The 24,646-nt window shown below is 37.5% G+C and overlaps 1 protein-coding gene across 1 annotated transcript in view; it reads left to right on the top strand.

The window, feature by feature from the left end:
- Positions 1-1,670: 1,670 nt before the first annotated feature.
- RLF (RLF zinc finger) overlaps positions 1,671-24,646 on the top strand; it is a 71,820-nt gene continuing 48,844 nt past the window's right edge. Inside the window, exon 1 of the mRNA XM_046661757.1 lies at positions 1,671-1,919. Coding sequence (XP_046517713.1) covers positions 1,686-1,919 — 234 coding nt within the window. The 5' untranslated portion in view covers positions 1,671-1,685. The remainder of the gene's footprint in view (positions 1,920-24,646) is intronic.

The raw sequence follows: 24,646 nt of genomic DNA, 5'->3' as shown, positions 1-24,646 counted from the left end.
GAACTGCCATTCTAAAGGTGATACGTACCATTCTTATGCAGTCCCTTGTTTTAATACTTTTACTACTTCAGCATTTGTTTAAAATTTAGAGTATGCAATAATATATAGCCTTTGCCATTTTCTTTTTATCATGCTTTATGTTTTCCAAAATTATTATTTTGATATATACAGTTTTAATTCATTCACTTACTGGCTGTATAATATTTCAGTGTGTGAACTTACCACAATTTATTTATCCATCTCTCTACTGTTGAACATTTAGGTTGTTTCCAATATTTTATCATTATAAATAGTACTGCAATGAATATCAGCAGCATAATGGTTAAGAGGTCAGATTCTGGACCCGACTACCTGGGACTGAATTCTGGGCACTATCACTTACTAGTTCCGTACTTTGGGCAAGTTAACTAATTCTCTGTGCCTCTGTTTTCTGAATTGTAAAATGAGGGTAATAATAGTAACTTTTAGTATTGTTAGGATTAAATGAGTTAATACATGTAAAGAACTTAGAAAAGTGCCTGGCACATATTAAATCTCAATGAATATCGATTATTATTATTATTATTACTATTATTAGGAATTGCTCAGTCACAGGACATGCGCATCATCAAGTTTATTAAATATTACACATTCTTCTCCTAAGTGATGTACCAATTTATATGTCTACCAGCAGTAGAGAAGTTCCATTTTCCTAACAGATGGAACTAACTTAAAATTTGTGCAAATCTGATGAGGATGGAATTATCCCTCACTGTTGTTTTAGTTGGTACTTTGATAGTTATAGTGAAGGTAAATGTCTTGTCATGGGCTTATTGGCATTCAGGTGAACTATCTCTTTATATCCTTATCTACTTTTCTATTGGATTGTTTGCTTTTTTTTCCCTTATGATTTTGGGAACTTTTTTGGCTATTAACCCTTTTATGGTTATATATATGGTGAATATCATCTTTGGCTTGTCTTTGTGTGCCGTCTGTTAAAACTTATTACAGAATTAACAAATTTAAAGGCAAATTCAACAATATTTTCCCTTATGGTTTGTGTTTTTTGGATCTTAAGAAATTCTTCCCTATTTTGATATCGTAAAGATATTTCGTATTTTCTGAAAAATATTTTTGAGGTCTTTATCTGGGATTTATTTTTGGATATGGTTTGAGTAGAAATCTTTTTTCCCCCTTTTTGGAAAAACCATCTCAGCGCCATTTATTGAAGAGTTCATCCTTTCCCTCCCGACCTGTAAAAACATCTCTGTTATAAATCAAGTTCCCATGGAGCTGGTCTTCATTTGGGCTTCACAACCTCTGCTGCTTATTTTCCTTCTACGGAAGATGCTTTTTTCTAGGCTCTTCTCAGGGCACCTTTCTCTCATTCTTCAGATCGCAGCTCAAACGTCCTCCCCCTCATATCTAGATCATGTCTACAGGTATGTGTGGCTCCACGACCCCATGACTCCAAAGGGTCTGCCAGGGCTGAGATGGGAACGCGCCTCTGGCCAGTTGTTGACAGGCTGTTGCCAGGGCGGCGGATGCGGGGGCCGCCGAGAGCAGGAGCGCCCCGAAGCCGCGTGACGGAATCCGGCGGGCGCCGGCGTCGCTAGGGAGTGCGTCAGCACGCGCGGGCGGCCGGGGGCGGGGCCAGGGCTGAGTCACGTGGCTTGGTTGCCTACGCGCTGCTGGGCCGTGGGAAGATGGCGGACGGAAAGGGAGACGCCGCAGCCGCCGCCGCCGGGGCCGAGGCTCCGGCGGGAGCCGGAGCCGGAGACGGAACCGAGACGGAGTCCATGGCTCGGGGTCATCGCCCCGCATCTCCGGCGCCGGGAGCCCCGGGACTGCGACCGTGTCTGTGGCAGCTAGAGACAGAGCTGAGGGAGCAGGAGGTGTCGGAGGTCTCATCTTTGAACTACTGCCGGAGCTTCTGCCAGGTGAGAGGCTGACTGGCTGGCCGAGGGCGGCGGGGCGGGGAGGCCGGGGGAAGAGGCCCCGGAGCCGACGCCGCGGCCGGGACCGCGCTGAAAGGCGCCACCTCCGTGTCTCGCCGCGCCCCCGGGCCGGGAAGGCCCAGCTCGGAAGCTCAACCGCTGGCCCCCCTCCGCCGCTGCCCGACTTTGGCCACCACCAGGGCGGGTTGCGCTGGGCCGGACAGAGGAGCCCGGAGGGCCCCCGCGGCTCCCAGGAAGGGCCGTGCCCTGTCGCCGGTGCCCGTGCCCCGGCCGAGTGGTTGGAGCGCCATTGCCCCCTCAGGGATTGATTACTCGTTCCTGCCAGGAGATCCTTTTTTGAGTAGAGTGCACATCTCCAAACTGGAAAACCTGGGTTTTTCTGAATAATCCGGAGATATGTGTTGTGGCCAGAGACTTATCTTTGGAGTGAACATCTTCTTGGTCCCTTAAAAGGTATGACAGTTGGCTTTGAAAGGCGTCTAGGGCTTCATGATTAGAGATTGCGGAGCCGCGTGGTGGTTGGGTTTTTGCGCTTTTTTTTTTTTTTGACGTTTAAGCCGTCCTTTCGCCCCTTCTGTACTCCTTTGAGGATTGTGCTACCAGGAATGAGGCTGGTGAGCCTTGTAGTGGAGGTTTGGTCCCTTGAGTAGAAGAGGATCGAGGAAGATGTGGCGTGTGGTCTCTTTTGCCAGTTGTGTGACCATTTCTGTGCCATAGTGGGTCCTAACCTGTGATTTACATATTTATTGATGTGTTTAGTTTAGTCTCCATGATCGCTCCGAGGTTTTTCTCAATGTTTTCGAGTCCTTTATAGATGTAACGATATGCCGTTATTGTTTCTGCTGTTTGTTTTATCAGGTTTCAGAGCCATGCCTCTGTTCCTCACCTGGTATACCTTAGAGAATGGAAAATAATCCTAGTATGTTGGTACTTAGACTCTTAATGAGTAGTTGAGTGTGCTGAATAAATTGCGGTGTTCCAAAGTTATAATTTTGGGGGACAATTTGCTCTTTTGGTCCGGAGGAGAATCAAAAATGGACTTGCTTGATTGGCTTTTCTCCCTCCTCTCAGCTGAGCCAGAAGCACCTCATCTCTTTGAATGGAATTTTGTCTTTGCTAATTTTTCCATACATTGTATCGCTCCAATTTTTGTGTCTACAGCCTGCAGCATTTCTGCACTATGAGGTATTAAGATGTTCTTTGCTTCCTTCCTAGTAATGAGCGTTCGTACTTACTACACACATTTATTCTACAAACTTTTACTGACTCCTTAGGATGGTGTCAGACACTTTACTAAGTGCTGAGGAAACATAAGACAGCACTCACCGCATGCAGTTTTGGTAATGATGGAAAAGGAGGTGGTGTAGAGACAGCGGTGAGGGGAGATCTCATGGGACATCCCGATGCCAACAACAGTTAAGTAGTAAAAGTAAATAAAAAGGTGAACTATAGATTGTGATGTGTACTTAGAAAGAAGTAACTGGGAGAAGCCATTTTAGATAGGGTGGTCCAGGAAGGCTCCTTGGCTGAAAGGATGAAAATGAGTCATGTGAAGGTGTGTCGGGGGAGCATTCCAGTGCCAAAGGTAGAGAGGAGAAGGAAAACAGTGCTTTGGAAGAAGGGGGAGCTAATGGGACAAAGAAGAGTGAGGAGGAGGACCGGAGAAGAACTGAGAGTTTGGGGTAAGGTTTCTAAGCTTGAGTTGTCTTCCTAGAAAGATAACAAGAATGAATGTAACCAATCAAATTGAAGCTTTTCAAAGGATACTATATATATTTTTTGCTTTATGCCTAGTGCTGGCAGCTCTTATTTTAACTGAATGCTTTCATGTTTTGAGTCTTGGGGATGTCTAGAGATGTGAGGGCACAGAAGAATTTTCTTAAAAAGAACTTTTATAATTTGTCTTTTTTTTTTTGAGGAAGATTAGCCCTGAGCTAACTACTGCCAGTCCTCTTTTTGCTGAGGAAGACTGGCCCTGAGCTAACATCCATGCCCATCTTCCTCTTCTTTGTAAGTGGGATGCCTACCACAGCATGACTTTTGCCAAGCGATGCCATGTCCGCACCGGGATCTGAACCGGCAAACCCCGGGCCGCGTAGCAGCAGAATGTGCGAACTTAACTGCTGCACCACCAGGCCGGCCCCTGTAATTTGTCTTTTCTGTGAAGATATTTTTTGGCCTAACATTTTTCGGAGAACATTTTTTGGACTAATAAATGAAATAAGAAAAGGTGTTCCTGTGACGATATATTGTAATAGAAAGGACATTGGATTGGGAGTTAGTTGGGTCCTAATTGCAGCTCTACCACTTACTAGCTAATAACCTTGGGCAAACTATGACTGTGAAATTATATTTTGTTCTCTGATCTTTATCTCCTTGTAATGCTTTATACAAACAATAGCAGATAAAGTTTACATACAGCTCTTTGCAATATTTGTCACAATATTTGTGTCACATTTTTTCTAGTAGCCCAGATAAAATCAACTTAGGGTGTCCTTGCTCACCAGATACAGAAAAAAAATAAAAATAAAAATTTATAATGAAGCAGGAAAAATTTCTCCATCCAAATTTGGTTGAGTAGCTCTTGGTTTCACATTTGAAAGGCAGAATAAGATTTATTCATCCTCTTAGGAAACACTGATTGTGTGTGTGCCTGACATTGCACTGAGCGCTGGAGATAGGTACCTGCCCTCTACAAGCGGATAATATGTAAAGATAGGTAGTAGCATTACATTATCATAAAGCCCTGACCTGAGCTCTCTGGGATGCTTAACTGCCACAAAAGTATCTTCATCAGATGTTTAGTTTAGAATTGTTGTCCTAGAAACTTAGATTGTTCCAGGTAGATCCCTCAGGCAACAGACTGGATCTCCATCTCTTGCAGCGCTGAGAAGAAATGGCTCTATCTTTGGAATTGCACCAAATCAAGAAATAAACTAACATATGAAAGGATAGAGAAGCTTGTTTCATTCTGGGCATGTTTTCAATTTTCAGAAGTTTGTGAAGATGATAAAAACGAAACTCCAGAAGTAATAGTTACTAAGAAAATGATACTTAGATCAAGTTGTATTGAGTGAGAATTTGTATTCAGTGACTATGCGATGTGGGGTTTTTTTCTTCTTCTTCTTCTTCTTTCCCTTGGTTCCTTTTCTGAAAACATTGTCTGCCAGACAGTGTGGATAAGATTAACTCCAGAAAACAGTCTTTCTTTGTTTGCTGAAAAATTGATCATACCTTCTCAAGTTTTTGCTGTATTTTGGAAACCAAAATTCCTGAAGTTTTACAACTGGTAGTTCTATTTGTAACACACATGTTGAAGACTTTTTAGGTAGACTTCATTAACAAACTTGAAATTAATTAAGTGAATGATTATACTTTGAGAATACCAGGCAAAGTAGTTTTATGAGTAAACCTTGTTTATGTGAGACATTTTTAGGTTCTGGGCTAACAGTGATTTTGTAGATTTTTCAGTGGTTAAAATAGATAAGTACTGCATATTTTTCAGTTTTTCCTAGATTAGTAATTGAGTACAAAGGGTCTAAGTCAGATAGGCATACTGGCTTCACCATTTAAATTAGCTGTGGTACCTTGGGCATGTTACTTTCTTTGAATCTTAGTTTTCTCATTTGCAAGTGAAATAATAATAGTACTTATTGTTCTGTATGTAAATACATTATTGTGTGTACTATGTAAGACAATCTCTGTAAAAAGAAAAAAAAACCATGCCCCCGGAATTGTCTGAGTTATCACATTTCTTAGCCTTGGGCTAAAAAGTCTTCACAACCCTGCCCCCCTTACTTTTCAGCTCTTACCTAGCCAATCCCATCACCCCAGTCCTATTCTTACTTATTAGAGGGTGCTTTACTTGGAGTCCGTGGACCAAAGTGTCATCTCACTTGTTACTCTGGTTAAAATTTTGACTGAATTTCTAAGTGCATCATTTTGGGAAAGATAATCTTAAGTCTCATTTGATTCTTTGATCCAAGACATATTAGGCTTTCAGTAAATATTACCAACTGACTGACTGATCTCCAAAAGGAGAGAATTACTGCTTTAACAAGCTCTCAGGTCATCAAGCGTTCTTATGTCTTTCCCTTTCATTGTGCTATTCTGTCTTTTTCCTCACTTTCTGCATGGGAAATTTTCCTTCTTTAGGGCTCAGTGCAAATATTACCTCCTCTGTGAAGCGTTCTGATTTCACTAGGTAGAGTTCCTCTTAGTTTGTGTTCTTTTGATACCATGTACATACCTATGGTTTTAACTCTTGATTTTCTTTCTTACTGTCACTTTCTTGGTTCAGGCTTCATAATATCCTATTGCGGCAACCTCTTCACTAATCTCCCTTGCCTTCTGACTGGCCTTATCTACCATCTATTTGGGTGTTCTTTCTAAATTGTAAATATAATCCTGTTAGTCACTTTATTCCCTAAAATTCTTCAATGGCCTCCTGCCCCAAAGGCAAGATAAAATTCAGACTTGTTAGCCTGGCATACAAAGCCTATTAGAATCTGGACCACCCGCGCTCCCCCCCCCCCCCCCGCCCCCGCCCGCCCCCCAGCAGCCACCTTTCTAGCCTCTTTATTTTTTTGGTCCACCTTCACAACACTGTCCATCTCTCAGTCTGACTGATTAACCCCAGGATCCTCCCTTCCCATCTGCCTATTTATCCTTTAAGACCTGGCTCAAATATTTACAGTCTTTCAGAAGTGTTTTCGGATTTCAGCAGACAGAGTGAAGTGATTCTTTCACTTAGTATATTCAGTAGCATCTTGTACATAAGTGTGGCGCCTGAATGTTTGTTTCCATGTTTGTCTCTTGCTTTGACTAGTAAGCCAACAAGAGCAGGGGTCTTGTTTCGTTTTTTTTGTATACTTGGTACTCAGCAATTAATACAGTACCTGGTACATAAAACTAATTTGTTGAATGAATTATATTGTAAGGACTTGATGATACACACAAGAGAAGAGTACCCAAAAGGAACACCTAAAGTAAAACCTAGTATGTAAAAAAGCGATTTTACCATATGAAATTACTGTCAAGGAACAGGATAGGAGATACTGGTCATTTCTTGAAGATGTTACTGGCAACTTAGCCTCCATTCATTTAATAATGTACACACTTAGATGTGTAGAAGGAGGGCTAGTGTTGATGGAGGGAGAAAATGGTAGGCATTCTGGTAGTTAGGAAGAGTTAGCCTAATAGGAAAGCAGTTTGGAGATGTTGAGATGGGGAGGATCACTCTTCCTAACTCCTTGGGGTTGGTGGCCATGAATACTCTTGAGCATTACCTCTTTCATTCATTTTAAAGACTTTTTAGTGCATTAGTTTTTCTCCTTGTGCTGCCTTCTTTTGGGCAATGTCTAGATAGAACTAGATGAGAGGTAGTTACAATAGCAAAAAGCTACGTTTGTAGTGCATATAACCAAAACGTATTATAAATGCGACCTGTTGAAGCAGTGGGAACTTTGGGTGATGCCATTTATTGTGGTGCCATCCAGTCTCGTGTATACTGTGGCTGTGTCTACCTGTAGATCACGCTCTTCTGAACAATGTTAATAAAAAGTCTAAATAGAGAGCACCTCTTATTTCAAGACTGTGAATCACTGGCAAGCTAAAATGTACTTTGTTTTCATTCAGTGTAGACACCTGTCACCTCTCCCAGAGGCCTTTCTGACTGTCTTATCTAAAACAGCTCTTTCCTGTATTCTTCCAACTCCTTAACACTGCTGTGTATTTTTTCAAGTCACTGAGTACTATCTGTCTATTTGTTTGTCTCCCCACCTGGAATGTAAGCATTCTGAGGGTGTTGACTATTTTGTTTACCTAAGTGCCTAGGATGGCCCCTGGAACTTGATGGGTACTCAATATTTGTTGATCTTTCATCTCCTCTCTTCCTTAAATCGCCACCTAGACTTCCTGAGGGTAACAAGCAAGTCTTAACCGGTCTTTATCAAGAAACAGGGACATTTTTTGTCAGCTAGTTTATGCTGCTACTCAGCAGGGATTAGGTCTTAGTGTTCTTTGTATCTTGATTACGTAAGAGTAGAACCTCATTTTTATTTTATCTATGTTTTCTAAGAACTTCCTATGGCTGCTTATATCCCACAGATATTTAAAGTAATGACTTTTTCCACAAGGTTTGCTTAGCCAGATTGAAACCATTATTTTGGTGTGATTGACACCATACTTGAAAACCTGAAGATGGATAAGGGATTGAGCAAGATGGTATAAAAAATAGATTCCTAAAACTGTCATTGCTTGTGTAAAACCAACAAACAAGCCATCATAAGAAAAATGAGAGGGGCTGTTTAATTTATCGAGCATATTTTATGTGGCAAGCACTTGAGTAGGTGATATTATTTTCATTTTACAGATGGAAAACTGAGGCCCAGGAAAGTTAAGTAACTGTGCTAGGGGCATTTAGTTAATAAGTAAGCTGTAACAAAAGAGCCCATGCTCTTTTTCCTATATCAGCATTTCGTAAACTGTGTTTTGTTCCGTGAGATGTGTGTATTGGTAAGTACTTCTTGAAATAAGGATTCTGTGTTCATATAAGTTGGGATAAGTATTTTTTTTTCCCTGAGGAAGATAAACCCTGAGCAAATGTCTGTTGCCAATCTTCCTCTTTTTTTGTTTGAGGAAGATTTGCCCTCAGCTAACATCTGGGCCAGTCTTCCTCTTTTTGTATGTGGATTGCTACCACAGCATGGCCATTGACGAGTAGTGTAGGTCTGCACCCGGGAACTGAACCCTGGCCACTGAAGCAGAGCATGAAACTTAACCACTAGGCCATGGGACCTGCCCAGGATAAGTGTTTTTTAAGGTGTCCTTTTATATGTTAAGTTGCACTGTGAATCTCCTAGAGAAACATTAAGTGTTGTGCAGCATTTGCTAAATTTAGCAGGTCCAAACATTTAACGTAATGCTGTGTTCTGAACCCTGTGTCAGCCCAAAAATCACATGCTTTTCTTTCATTAAGGTAAGGCAAAACACTCTGGTGAAGAGTTGATTGCCGTATATTTCTGTAGACTACTGGGTTTTGGTTCCCTAGTTTCAGCCTAAAACATGACTGTGAGCTTTTTATGGAAAAAAAAAAAATCCCTCCAAAGTTTTTGCAGGTTTTAAATTATACTTATTGTCCTATATGAAAAATATTTCAGTGTACAGTATTATAATTTTTTGGAAGTTGAGAATGACTTATATTTCAGGCATATCTTGAATTCAGGTTTATTCATTTAGGTTTACCCATATTTCTGCAACATTAGCTAGCCTGGAAACTACTAATGTATTTGTTTCTCTTCATTTTTGTGCTGTGCCTGATTTCTTTAATTTTTTTTTTTTTTTGAGGAAGATTAGCCCTGAGCTACCCACTACCAATCCTCTTTTTGCTGAGGAAGACTGGCCCTGAGCTAACATCCAATGCCCATCTTCCTCTACTTTGTATGTAGGACGCCTACCACAGCATGGCTTTTGCCAAGCGTTGCCATGTCCGCACCCGGGATCTGAACCAGCGAACCCTGGGCCGCTAAGAAGCGGAATGTGTAAACTTGACTGCTGTGCCACCGTGCTGGCCCGTCTTTAATGTTTAAGTGCCTTTCTTGTCCTTTTTTGGGGGGGTCTAGTAGCTTATTCTGCTGACATTTGATTTCATAGTATTTTTACTCCCAAGGATATAACCTGAGTATGTCACATTAGCCAACACAAGAATACTTTACTAATATGGACACTTATAAGAATTATTACCAGATACGATAAAATGAATGGCCTAGCTTGAGAATTGCATTTTTATGATATATGGTTGTATAAAATTGGCCTACTGTTACTTGTAATTTTGTTTTCTTTAGGTTGCTTTTTTCATATATATGTTTAAAATATATGTTATCTTAAAGTAATAAAACTCAATATATGTATGTACTTTGTGACTCCAAACTAATACATGCTCGTTCTAAAAGCTTAACCTAAGAGGTATAAATGCATAAAGCAGAAAGTGAAAGTCCCATGTAATCTCACTGTTCATAGCTTGGTATATTTATCTGATTTTTGGAAAAATACATATATAGTATGTGTGTATATATAAATGTTAAAATGTTTAATTGCTGAAGCAATTCATGAATATTTTCTTTTTTTTTCTTAGAGATTGGCACCTGAGCTAACAGCTGTTGCCAATCCTTTTTTTTTTTTTCCTTCTTCTCTCCAAGGCCCCCCAGTACATAGTTGTATATTCTAGTTATAAGTGCAGTTGGTTGTGCTGTGTGGGGCGCCACCTCAGCGTGGCCTGATGAGCAGTGCCACGTCCGCTCCCAGGATCTGAACCAGTGAAACCCTGGGCCGCTGAAGTGGAGTGCGCGAACTTAACCACTTGGCCATGGGGCTGGACCCATGAATACATTCTAACTGTTAAAAATTAGAACAATGAAAAGAAGAGAGAGTAAAGATGAAAACTGTCACATACACCCTTATATCCCAATACTATGTTTTCCTAGGTTAACAGTTTGGAAATGTATACTTACAGAATTTTTCTATATGCTATGTACATATATATGTACTATTTTTAGAAAAATAATATCAAACTTTATACTAAAACTTCCTTATTTCACTTAATGTATTATAGACATCTTTCCATGTGGAATACACACATTTATCCCATTAGAAAAAAAACTACATAGAGGCTGGCCTGGTGGCGCAGCGGTTAAGTGTGTACGTTCCGCTTCGGCGGCCTCAGGTTCACAGGTTCAGATCCCAGGTGCGGACATGGCACTGCTTGGCAAGCCATGCTGTGGTAGGCATCCCACATATAAAAGTAGAGGAAGATGGGCATGGATGTTAGCTCAGGGCCAGTCTTCCTCAGCAGAAAGAGGAGGATGGGCAGCAGTTAGCTCAGGGCTAATCTTCCTCAAAAAAAATAAAAATAAAAAATAAAGTGAAGGCTTATTTAAAAAAAATTTTAAAAAGCTACATAGTATTCCATTGAAACCTCATTGATTTTAAATTCTACGGGTAGCAAAACCTTTAACATTCTTAATTAAAAAAAATTTTTTTAAACTATAAAAGCAGTGCTCAAGGCATAAAATGCAATGCTACAAAAGGTTTATGGGGAAAGTCAAAGTCTCCTGTGCCCTCCATCCCTCCAGTCACTCCCCAGAGGAGTTAACAGTCTCTTGTGTATTCTTAAAAACTCAAATACACACTCTTCTGTAATTTACTTTTTAATTTAATATATTGAAGACAATTTTGTGTGTCGGTACATGGTGAACATGGTACCAGAATAAACCATCTGTGTTCTTTTTTGTTGTTAACACAAATAATGTAGTGAACATCCTTGAACATTAAACATTGGTTATTTATATCTATAGTATAAATTCCAGAAATTAAAAATTACTGGATTAAAGAGAATGCTTATTTTGAATTTTCATGAATACTGGATTACAAAAAGCTGAATGTGTACTTCCACCAATAGTGTTTGAGAGTCCCTGTTTCACTATATCCTTGCCAACTATGGTGTTATTGAACTTTTTAATATTTGCCAATCTAATAGTAAAAAATTATCACACTTATATTAATTTGCATTTTAACAGCATTTGCTTATTTTTTCTATGTATTAGATATTTAAATTTTTTCCTGTGAGGTTTATTTTTACTTTTTATTTTTACATACCTGTATTTTAAAATGTTGCTAGTTAAAAGTCATTAAAATTTGATTGTGTTTAATCATCGAGTTATGATCATGTAATCTTGAGATTCCATGCTGCTTTGAGGTTCTCAAGAAGCAAAACATATAGTTAGTTGCAACCTAACCTGAAGCCATTGGAATGTATAATACATTCCAATAGTGATTGATTAGTAATTGCTTGTTGCTGTGAGAGATTTTCAGTGTACTCATTTCCAACAAACATTTATTGATCTCTTATATATCAATGCTGTTAGAGTCTGGGAAGACTAAGTTATAGCTAAATAACTGGAAAGACCCTAGTGCTTTCCATTAGCTAACTTATATTGTTACCTTTATATCTTTTCAAATCAAGTGCCACCAAATGGGTGTTTGACGTTGGGCCACATGAGTTTATTTGGGGCCTCAAATTGCTTAAATGAGATGACCTTTAAGGTTTGATTCTCCTCCAAAATTATATAATTCTGTTGAAAATCATTTGCTAAGGATTGTTTTCTGAATCATCTCCAAACATTTGTCTTGTGCATCCTTATTGAAATAAATGAATATTTAAATTTTTTTTTTTTTTTGAGGAAGATTAGCCTGAGCTTACTGTGCCAGTCCTCCTCTTTTTGCTGAGGAGAGGAAGCTTGGCCCTGAGCTAATATCCATGCCCATCTTCCTCTACTTTTATATGTGGGATGCCTACCACAGCATGGCTTGATGAGCAGTGCTATGTCCACACCCGGGGGCCGAACTGGTGAACTCCAGGCCGCCGAGAAGCGGAACGTGCGAACTTAACGGCTGTGCCACCGGGCCAGCCCTAATATGTTTTATTTGTACAGTACCGATATGTTATAAGCAAACAGAAAAATATAAAAGGGATGAGATTTTTGAAAACTCATTTAAATAAGAGTATTATTAATATATTCCTTCCCCCTCATAGGTTATTATTTACTCCTCTAGGGTAAACGCGCATCCCAGTGGAAACCACTCTACTAATTTGAACTGAAATTGTGTGTTTACATTAGTTGTCATGCTCACTATCCTTACTTGGCTTTTTCCTTCATAGTGAAATCTTTTTTTTTTTTTTTAAGATAGGCACCTGAGCTAACATCTGTTGCCAATCTTCTTTTTTTTCTTCTTCTTCTCCCCAAAGCCCCACAATGCATAGTTGTATATTCTAGTTGTGAGTGCCTCTGGTTGTGCTATATGGGATGCTGCCTCAGCATGGTTTGATGAGCAGTGCTGCATCTGTGCCTGGGATCCAAACCGGTGAAACCCTGAGCAGCCGAAGTGGAGCGCTCAAACTTAACCATTTGGCCACGGGGCCGGCCCCCATAGTGAAATCTTGATTTCAGCATTTAAAGAACTTGGTAAATGAAAATGTTAAATCTAGAGCAGATTATCCCTTAGTTCTGACAGTAAGTGTGGATAAAACATCACGTTTGGTCAGTCTGATGTTTTATTGTCTTATGAAATGGAGAACATATCCAGTAGAATGTAGATTTGAAGTTAGGAGATTTCACTTTAACTCTTCATTCCAACAACTTGCTTTGGAACTATATTCTTGTCTATAAAATTGGGGATAATAGAAAACTACCCCATGGTTGGTTGTGAGGATCAAATAGAACAGTACAACACTGCCCTTAGCATAGCTTTTGATAGCAGATAGGTATCCACTGTGTCAATTTCTTTATTTCCTTTCTATCTTGAATATTATTTTACAAAAGAATTTCATGTAGAGCAGCTTTTTCTATTTTCCGGTCAATGTACAGCCTATTGAAAGAAAAAAGAAGTTTCCTAGATCTTTACAGAGCATTTGCTGGCATAGTTTTAGATTTAGAGAGCATATGATGAGCTTTGTAGACTGGAAGTATAATTTACAATGAATGTCTGCTGTATTGAAGCAATGTGGGTGCTCTTTGGGGTTTCTAGTGGGTATAATGGATTTGATCTGTTGCAACCAACAGATCATTCTATATAAAATATTTTTGATTCTTTTGGCTATTGGCTTTAACTTTGGTTTATTGTTTGGTATTTAAATTATGTATTTCGTTTTACTGAAATATGCATATATCAAAAATGATTTGAATTTGTAATACATTAGATTTGAGTCCCTGGGGAAAAGCTGGCCATGTTTTCATAAAATCGTAGAATCTTATGTTTAGGGGAAGAACTTTAGAGGTTATCCAGCCCATTCCCTTTCCAGCTTAAAGCTTTTAAGGGGGAACGCCCTCTCAATCTAGGGTGCTAGCTGAGGATCAGAATAGGCTATGGTAGCAATAGCTCTGAACTTTGGCATATCTGTTTGCCACCAGACAAAATTCAGGACTAGTGTATCATTGTAATCTGATGTGAGCACCCTTCTAAAAAATATGATCTAAAAAACGAAAAATGTGATCTAAGCATTCCCTTTTTAAAATTTCACAAGTGCAGTTTGTTCAACATTTTGCCGCTCTCCTCCTTTATAGGGTTTGAATGAAGCAATGAGAATTTGGAATCAAATCTACTTAGTTGAATTTGTTTTAGTATATAGGTGTATTTCACTCTAATCAAAGATATGTGTCTGAAAAACTGTCTTAATCAAACCTCAAAAATAAGTTAGCATATCCTTTAACAATAGTGTCAAGCATCAAAAGCAAATAATTACAGAATACCTGCTATGTACTACTCAGTATGCTGGGTTCTGGTCTGCTTTGATGAAAAAACAGATGTGGTTCTTGTCCTTTGTGAGTTTACTGTCTAGCGGAAAATATACATATTCAACAATTTTTTTGTGTTAGATTTGCTTATGATACAATAGAGCAGTAGTCAGTGTTTGATCATGTGTATTTATCCACCTTCCAGCTAGTTTGTCCTTAGGCAACAGGAACATAAGTAAAACAATTCCCAGTGCCTAAGTATTGCATAATAATTTTGAAGTCTAATATAAATCATTTTGAATAAGCAACATTATTGCTCTTTTCCAAGTAGGTTATAAAGAAATGATTTTTCATGCTACTTTTGTATTATCAGCTTCATTGATGTTGGTTGCTAAACTAAAAATTTAAAGCAAATGTGTGATTAAGAAGGGAATACCCTACTAATTTAAGGAAGAGCAGAAATGCCAGGAATCCATCTTGGACTGGATGAGGGTTTTTAGAGATATTTTAGGTTTGGAAATGCCAAAAACTAAGTACCCTTTGAACATCCCAGAGCCATAAAACATTTGAACCCAGGAGATTATTACAAAGAATTAGAAAGCTGTTGTCTTTGTATATAAGGCACATGCACGAAATTGTTTATAGGAGTTATTTGGGGATGAGGAGTGGGAATGGAACACAGGTGTGATCTCTCACTTCTTTATTGCAGACAAAATTTGTAGGTGGTGTGATTGTGTGAATTTTACTTTTTTGTATTTCAGTATTTTTTCGAATAAAGTTTAAACAGGCAAAAAAGGTAGTGCTATATGTATTGATGTGAAAGGATATCCAAGATGCGTTGTTTAAAAATAAAGTTAGAAAACTATCTCATTTTATAAAGCAGTGATATATAGAAAAAGTTGTGAAAGACAATTACAATTACACAAAAGTGTTATTTGTTGCGTTTCAGTGAAGAATTAATGGGACATTCACTTTATGTTACTTGTTTTTGTACTTGTGTATTACCCTTTTAAATAATTTCCATTTTATCAGCTGTTGTTTTAGTGCTTGTTTTGGCTTCTCTCTCTTGTTAGATCCTCTATTTCCTGGCCGTCATGTCTTTTTCTTGTTTTACTCTCTTATATTTTGGATATGGTAGGGTACTCTCCAGTAGCTTCCTGAGTAGATCCCTCCAGGCTGGGTATAGGGAATATAGGTTGGAAATCCATTTTGCTCAGAGCTTTGACGGGTATGTAACTTTTTAAAAAATAAAATATCTCCAACATGCAAAGTAGTAAAGAACGTACTAAAGTGCACACAACCTAAGAAATAAAACCATTGAAGCTAACTATGTATCCTTTCACAGATACCATCTCCCTCTCACTACCATCCCGATTTTAGTATTTAATCATTCCCCTGCATCTTTATGCTTTGCATTTGTGCATTTCAACACAATGTATAGTAGTATTTTGTAGCTTTGCTTAAATGATGTACTGTGTGTATTCTTAGGCTTTTAAAATTCAATATGTTTCTAAGATTCATCTATAGTGGTATGTATAGCTTTGATGCATTCATTTTTCACTGGTGTGTAGTATTTTATTATGTAAATATATCACAGTTCATTTGTCTATTCTTTTGTTGTTGGATTTAAAGGTATTTACATTAACTTCTGGGGTGGATATCTTTCCAGTATATCTTGATACATGGGTGCAAGAATTTCTTTAGGGTTTATGCTTGCAGTGGAATTCCTGGGTTCATATATAGGTCTATCTTCAATTATAATAAATACTGCCAAGTTGCTCTCCGAAGTATTTGCAGCAGTTTGTGCTAGTTATCAGTATGAAAGTTACTGTTGCCCCACGTTCTTGCCAGTACTTGGTGTAGTCACACAGTTTAATTTTAGCCATTCTGATGAGTGGACTGTGGTATCTCATTGTGGTTTTGTTTTTTTCTGTTTACTTGGGAAGGGTTCTTTATCTTTTTTGTATATATTTATTGCTATTCAGATTTCCTCTTCTGTGAATTGCCTTTTCTTATTTTTTCCTCCTTTTTTCAGTTAGGTTGTCTTTTTCATAACAGTTTTTATGAAGTTATATATTCTAGACATGAATCCTTTGTTGGTCATATACATTAGAATTATCTTCTTTCCAGTTTATCTCTTCATTTTTTATGTTATCTTTATGCACAGAAGTTTTATATTTTATTGCAGTAAAAATTAAAAATCTGACAATCAAGACATTGAAATTTATTTAAATTCCTTTTATGATTTTGTGCATTTTATTTCCCATTTGTCTTTTTAAAAAACATTTATTGAGGTATAATTGACTTACAATAAACTGCTCATATTTAAAATGTACAATTTGATAAGCTTTGGCATATCTATATACACATGAAAGCATCACCCTAATCAAGATAACAAATCCATCACCCCTAAAAGTTTCTTCCTACCCCTTTGTATTTCTTCTTTCTTACCTTCCTCCTCTACACGTTTCCATCCTCACTCAAACTATTGATCTGCTTTGTCTCTATAGATTAGATTGTATTTTTTAGAATTTTATATAAATAAAATTATCCAGTCTTTCTGTTTGGCTTCTTTAACTTAGTATAATTATTTTCAAATTCATGTATATATTAATAATTAATTGCTTTTATTCCTGGGTATTCATAATATGGCTATATGATGATTTGTTTATTCATTCACCTGTTGATAGACATTTGGCTTGTTACCAGTTTTTAGCTATTACAAATAAAGCTGCTATGAACATTTGTGTGTAAGTCTTTGTGTAGACAAATACTTTCTCTTTCTCTTGGGTAAATACCTAGGTGGAATGGCTCGGTCATGTGACGGGTTTTTAAGAGTAGTTGTATCATCTTACATACCCACCAATAATGTATGAGAGTTCTAGTTTTCCACCTCCTTTCCACTTAGTGTGGCCAGTCTTTTTAATTTTAGCTATTCTAAAGTTAATGGTAGCTCATTGTGGTTCTAATTTGCATTTCCTTAATGACTTACTATGTTGAGTATCTTTTCATGTGCTTATTTACCATCCTTATATCTTTGGTGAAATATCTTTTCAAATCTTTGGCACATTGAAAAGAAATTGTCATCTTATTGTTGAGTTTTGAGAGGAATGTGTTTCTGGAGACAAACCCTTATCAAATACATTCCCTCTTTTTTTGAGGCTGGCTTGGTGGCATAGTGGTTAAGTTTGTGCGCTCTGCTTTGGCAGCCTGGGATTTGCGGATTTGGATCCTGGATGCAGACCTACATACTGCTCATGAAGCTGTGCTGTGGTGGTGTCCCACATACGCAATGGAGGAAGATTGGCACAGATGTTTGCTCACCGACAATCTTTCTCTAGCAAAAAGAGGAAGATTGGCAACTGATGTTAGTTCAGGGCCAATCTTCCTCACCAAAAATATAACATAGATATAGATATTCTCTTTTTTTTTTAGTGCTGGGGCTTAGATGCCAAAGGGTAGACAGATTGGGGATGGTGATTTGTATCATTTCTAAGTTACACACATTCTCTGCCTATGGTTCACTTGGGACTCTGGAGGGAACACTCTTGGCCATGACACAGATTACATTGTGGTGATGTGGGCATGGGGAAAGGCTGAGGTGCTTTTCACCAGCTTGCAGGGAGCAGATCACAACAAGGGTGAACTGAAGCAGAAGAACATGGAGAGTGTCACTCGTTCTGGACAACTGTTGGTGAACTCATGTGAGATACCATCAAGAACTTCCAGGAAAAACTGGGTGAGACAAACAGGAAAGAAAAGTCCTACATTATTAGGTGGGCATAAGAGCAGCCAAGCCATGGTTACTTCTGTTAAGTTGATTGCTTCTATAACCACAGAGCTGATAGGGTCAAGGAAAATAGTACATGCTTTGCAAAGAAGTTCTCCTAGGCTATGGCTTGTCTTTTTATTCTCTTAACAGTATCTTTTGAAGAACGTAAGTTAATTTTGATAAACTTAAATTAATTTACATTTTTGTTTATAGATTGTTTTTTATCTTATATCTGAGAAATCTACCTAACGCAAGACCACAAAGATTTTGTCTTTTGTTCCCTTCTAGAAATTTTACTGTTTTAAGTTTTACATTTAGATCTATGATCCATTTGGAGTTAATTTTTGTATACTATGTGAGGGATGGATGGAAGTTCTTTTTTTTAATATGAATATCTAAATGTTCCAGCATCATTTTTTGAAAAGACTGCTTTCTCATTGAGTTGAGAAATTGCCTTTGCACCTTGTTGAAAATCAATTAGCCGTATGTGTGTGGGTCTATTTCTGGACTCTATTCTGTTCCATTGGTCTGTTTGTCTACCTTGATGCCATTACCACACTCTTGTGTTGCTTTTTCACATAGAAAGTATAATATTATTAAAGCTGTATTGCACATTGAGACAGGAAGTAGAAGGGTGGTTGCCAGGGGCTGAAGGGAGAGGGAAATGGGGAGTTACTGTTTAATGGGTTCAGTTTCAGTTTTGCAAGATGAAAAGAGTTCTGTTGATGGATGTTGGTGATGATAGCACAACAGTGTAAATATACTTAATGCCACAGAACTGTACTCTTAAAAATGATTAAGATGGTAAATTTTGTTATATATTTTTACAAGTTTTTAAAAATCTGTATTGCACAATGCCTGCCGCAAAATAAGTACTCAGTCAATTTCAGTTGACTGATTTTAAAAAACCAAGATCCAGAGAGGTTAGCTGGTAAATGATGGAGACAGAGGTTTGAATCCACACCCAAAGGACATTATTTCACTCTATTACACAGCTACCTCAGAATTGTGTTACTTTTCCCCAGTGTGATAAAGCTTGGATCTTAAAGTCTCCAGATTTAAGAAGTATTTCAGATCAATCCTTTTAGTAGTAGTGACTCACTGAAGCAGAAAATGGGAGATATTTGAATTTATCCTCCTCTCTCTCTCTAGTCTTCCTGTTGCACACTCACCTACTTCTGTTTCTTGAAAATTTCTAATCTAAAATGTTGAGACATAGAGGTAACTCTTTTTTTTTATATTTTTTTATTGTGGCAAAATATGCATAATATAAAATTTGCCATTTTAACAATTTTTAAGTATATAGTTCAGTGGCATTAAATATATTCCATTGTTATGCAACCATCACCACCATTCCTCTCCAGAATTTTTTCATCTTCCCACACTGAACCTCTGAAACCATTAGACACTAATTCTCCATTCCTCCCACTCCCCAGTGTCTGCAACCAGCATTCTAGTCTACGTCTCTGAATTTGACTATGGTATCTCATATAAGTGGAATTATACAGTATTTGTCTCTTTATGCTTTGCTTATTTCACTTAGTGTGATGGCTTCAAGATTCATCCATGTTGTAGCATATGTCAAATTTCCTTTCTTTGTAGAGCTGAGTAATATTCCATTGTATGTATATACCGCAATTTATTTATTCATTCATCTGTTGATGGATTCTTGGTTTGCTTTCTCCTTTTGGCTGTTGTAAATAATGCTGCAATGAACATGATTGTACACATACCTCTTCAAGTCCCTGCTTTCAGTTCTTTTGCGTATATATCCAGAAGTGGAATTGCTGGTTCATATGATAAATTGTGTTTCGTTTTTGGAGGAACCACCATACCATTTTCCACAGTGGCTCCACCATTTTACATTCTCACTAACAATGCACAGGGGTTCCAAATTCTCTACATCCTCACCAACACTTATTTTCTTTTTTTTTGATAATAGCTATCCTAATGGGTGTAAAGTGGTGTCTTGTGGTTTTGATTTGCATTTCCTAATTAGTGACGCTAAGCATCTTATGTGTGCTTGTTGGCCATTTAATATCTTCTTTGGAGAAATGTCTAATCCAGTCCTTTGCCCATTTTTAATTGGGTTGTTTTATTTTGTCGTTGCTGAGTTTTAAGTCTTCTTTATATATTCTGGATATTAATCCCTTAACAGATAGATAATTTGCAAGTATTTTCTCCCGTTCTGTGGGTTGCCTTTTTAGTATGTTGGTAGTGTCCTTTAGTGTACAAAAGTTTCTAATTTTGATGTAGTACAATTTAAGCTATTTTTGCTTTTGTTTGTGCTTTTGGTATCACATCCAAGAAATCATTGCCAAATCCCATATCATTAAGCTTTTCCTGTCTGTTTTCTTCTGAAAGTTCTATGCTTTTAGCTGTTAAATCTATTTGAGTTAATTTTTGCATATGTTGTAAGGTAAAAGTCTTAATTCATTCTTTTGCATATGGATATCCAATTTTCCTGGCACCATTTGTTGAAAAGACTGTCCTGTCCCCCATTGAATGGTCTTGGCACCCTTGTGGAAAATCATTTCACCTTATATGTAAGGGTTTATTTCTGGATTCTCTGTTCTATTCCATTGATCTGTGTGTCTGTCTGTATGCCAGTACACACTGCTTTGAGTACCATCACTTTATAGAAGATTTTGAAATCAGGAAGTATGAGATCTACAACTTTGTTCTTCTTTTTCAAGATTGTTTTCGCAATTCAGGGTCCCTTGAAATTCCATATCAATTTCAGGATGGATTTTTCTGTTTCTCCAAAACAAAGCAAAAAGCTATCATTGGAATTTTGATAGGGATTGCATTGAATCTGTAGATTGCTTTGGGTAGTATTGACATCTTAACAATATTGTGTTCTAATCCATGAACATTTCCATGTCATGTCTTTCCATTTATTTGTGTCGTCTTTAATTTCTTTCAGCAAGGTTTTGTAGTTTTCACTGTGCAAGTTTTTCACTTTCTTGGTTAAATTTATTCCTAACAATATTTTTGATGCTGTTGTAAATGGAGTAATTAACTTCCTGTTCAGATTGTTCCTTGTTAATGTATAAAAACACAACTGATTTTTATGTATTGATTTTGTGTCCTGCAACTTTGCTGAATGTTTATTCTAATAGTTTTTTTGTGTGGAATCTTTCGTATTTTCTACATATAAAATCATGTCATCTGCAAACAGTGATACTTTTACTTCATTCCAATTTGGATGCCTTTTATTTCTTTTTCTTGCCTAATTACTTTGCTAGACCTTTTAGTACTATGTTGAATAGAAGTGGTAAAAGTAGGCATCCTTGTTCCTGATCTTAAAGGAAAAGCTTTCAGTCTTTCACCATTGAGTAAAATGTTAGTTGTTGGGTTTTCATCTATGGTCTGTGTTATGTTTGAAGAAGTTTCTTTCTATTCCTAGTTTGTTGCGTGTTTTTTATTATGAAAGGGTGTTGAATTTGTCAAATGTCCTTTCTGCGTCAGTTAAGGTGATCATGTTTTTTTCCCTCTTCATTCTCTTAATGTGGAATATCACATTGATTTTCATATGCTGAACCGTCCTTGCATTCCAGAAACAAATCCCACTTGGTCATGGTGTGTAATCTGTTTTAACATACCATTGAATTCAGTTTGCTAGTATTTCGTTGATCGTTTTTATATCAATGTTCATGAGGAATATTGGTCTGTAGTTTTCTGTACTTATAATCTTTGTCTGGCTTTGGGATCAGGGTAATGCCCACCTTATAGAATGAGTTAGGAAGTGTTCCCTCTTCGTTTTTTGGAAGATTAAAGTTAACTGTTGATTCTCTTCTCATCCAAGGTCTCTTCCTCACTGATATTGATAATTCAGATGAAGATAACACAGAGTACTATAGTAATTAAATTTTAAGATTATATCATAAAAGAAATGTATGAAAAATTTTAACTGCAACAATAATGAAAGGATTGTAAATTGAATAAATAAAATATTGTATTTCCCCTATCCAGCTGACCCTCAAAAAATTGTGTTTAGATTGTAAGGTACAATAATTGTGACATTTCCTCAATCTGTCACTATCTGACAATAATAATAGGAATAATTGGAACAAATTTTCTGGAGCAGAATTTGGCACTATACAAAGCCATAACAATTATTCATCCTTTGACTCAGCAATTCCACTTGTAGGACATAATTCTAAGAAAATTGTCTTGGATACATGGAAAAAATTAGGTAGAGGAGTGCTCTGAACATTATGTATAATAATGCAAAGATAGAAACTATAATGTCCAGAAATGGAGAATTGGGTAATAAATTGTGGTATGCACACGAGGCTGTGCAGCTATAAAAATACTGATATTGAAGAAAACTTTACAAAACAGTATCTAGTATGATTCTATTAAAATGCTTAATTTAGGCATAAAACCCCCTTGAACTTAATATTAACAGTGGTCTATTTCTGGGTGGTAATAGTGTGGATTATTGAAATATTTATTTTTACTTCTCCATCTATCTGTCTTCCTGTTTTTTAAACAGTAAGTGATATTACTTTTATGATAAAACAGCACAAAGTACTTTTAAAAATCGAAAACAAAATGAAGCTAGAAAGCACAGTTAAATCCCATGACAGAATCAGTATCTAAAAATAATCTTGGTAGGCTGGATGATGGATGGAATCCAGTGAAATTTAATCAGGATGGATGAATAGGTAGATAGAGTAATAAGTAAGTCATATTTCTGGGTTTAGGGCCGGCTCCGTGGTTAAGTTAGCGTGCTCTGCTGCGGTGGCCCAGGGTTTGGATCCTGGGCGCGGACATGGCACCGCTCGTCAGGACACGTTGAGGTGGCATCCCGCATCCCACAACTAGAAGGACCTGCAACTAAGATATGCAACTGTGTACAGGGGGGGTTTGGGGAGATAAAGCAGAAAAAAAAAAAAAAAAAAAAAAGATTGGCAACAGTTGTTAGCCCAGGTGCCAATCTTTAAAAAAAAAAAAACCAAATGTAGCCAGTGTATAAAGTGTGAGAGGGGTGCCTAATAGCAATGTATGTAACAGACTTAAAGATTTTCCTTTACTCTAGTCACTTTCTCAGTATAAGCAGCCAGCTGTTCTCTTCCCATTCCATTTCATCTCACACCCAGATTTGTCTCTTCATGGGAAGCCTCCGGTGCTTCCTTGCCGACTGACCATTTGTCCCCATCTGTTCTAGTTGTCTTTTCTGACTTTGTTCAAGTTGTTGTCTACTTGGAGCCCTCCTGTTCCCCTCACTTACACGTTTTCAGACTTGACCTATACTTCACAATTCCAGCTCAAGTGCTACCCCCTGCTGGAAGTCTGTTTGTCATAGTGCAATCACTTTTTACTCAAATTTATTTAATTCTGGGAATTTCATCTGTTGAGAAATTAAAATCAGTAAAACTTCTCACTTTATGTGCAAAATGTGAAATAATGCAAATCCTCCTCTATTAAAAGTCACATAATTTCCTATGGGCATAGGACATGCAGCTTTAACAGTAAATACCAGAAACATTTTGTCATTTCTTTGTGAACCACCAACATTCTAAAGTGTGGAGTGTCAGTCATCACCATTACTGGAAAACTTTCCCCAGAAGCAGCCACTTTAATTGAAAATTAGATGTTGTAAACTCTCAGGAAGGAGGCCAAATGATGACCATGATACTAGTTGCTGCAAAATATTAAACATAATGCTTAAGGGGGAAAAAGCAGAATTTAAAAGTGCCCTTAAAATAGTTGTAGAATTGTGCATTCTGAAAAGACATGAAGCAAACTGATTAAGCGTGGGCTCTGGAGTCAGATGACCCTAGTTCAAATCCTGAAGTCAGCACTTACCTGCTGAGTGACTTTGGGCAGATAACTTAATTTCTCTATGCCGTCGTTTCCTCATTTTTAAAATGGGCTGGTGGTAAATCATCTAGTTCACAGGGTTGTTGTAAGTATTAAATGTTAGTAGTTTGTAAAGCTCTTAGGAAAGTGCCTAGCCCATACTATTGCTCAAAAATATTAATTTTGTTTATTTCATTGGAAAAATTAGTCTTGAACCATTTGAATTTTAAATTGGAATGCATCCCTGCATAAATTATGACCATCCTGAAAGAAAATTCTCCCTCCTTGATAGTTTCAGAAAATAGGATACTGCCAACCTCTTTGAAACTATGTAGTGGGGAGTGTAGATAGAGTAGGGATGAGGGGAGATTTTTTTCCCTTCATTATAAATGTAATAATGCTTATTAAAGAAAATTTGGGGAGTTTAAAAAATATAAAGATGATAAAAAATTGTTCATAATCCTACCACTACCCCAGTGCTGATAACCGTATTAGCATTTTAGTTGAGTTCCTTCTAGTTTTTTTTTTTTCCTGAGCATTAAGTTTTTTATACAAGTATGTCATGATTATAACACATTTACAGAACTGGAGGGTATTTAGCCTAGAGAAGTAAACTGTTGTAGCTCGGGAGGGATGTTGGGGGGTTGATCTAGGTCACTGGCTATAGAAATAAAGCATAGGGAATGGAGACGAAGGTATTTCTGAGGTTGAATCAACAAACTTTGGTGTAGTGATTTCAAAGATAGTTTTTTAGCTCTGACTCCTGAAAAGAGGCAGATGGAACATAGGAGGAAGAGCATATTTGCTGAGGAATGTGTCTGTTTTGGACATGTTGA

Source organism: Equus quagga, chromosome 5 (genome assembly GCF_021613505.1).
Source record: "Equus quagga isolate Etosha38 chromosome 5, UCLA_HA_Equagga_1.0, whole genome shotgun sequence".
Taxonomy (NCBI): domain Eukaryota; kingdom Metazoa; phylum Chordata; class Mammalia; order Perissodactyla; family Equidae; genus Equus; species Equus quagga.
Note: the sequence above shows the minus strand (reverse complement) of the source record. Positions and strands in the feature narration are given on the sequence as shown.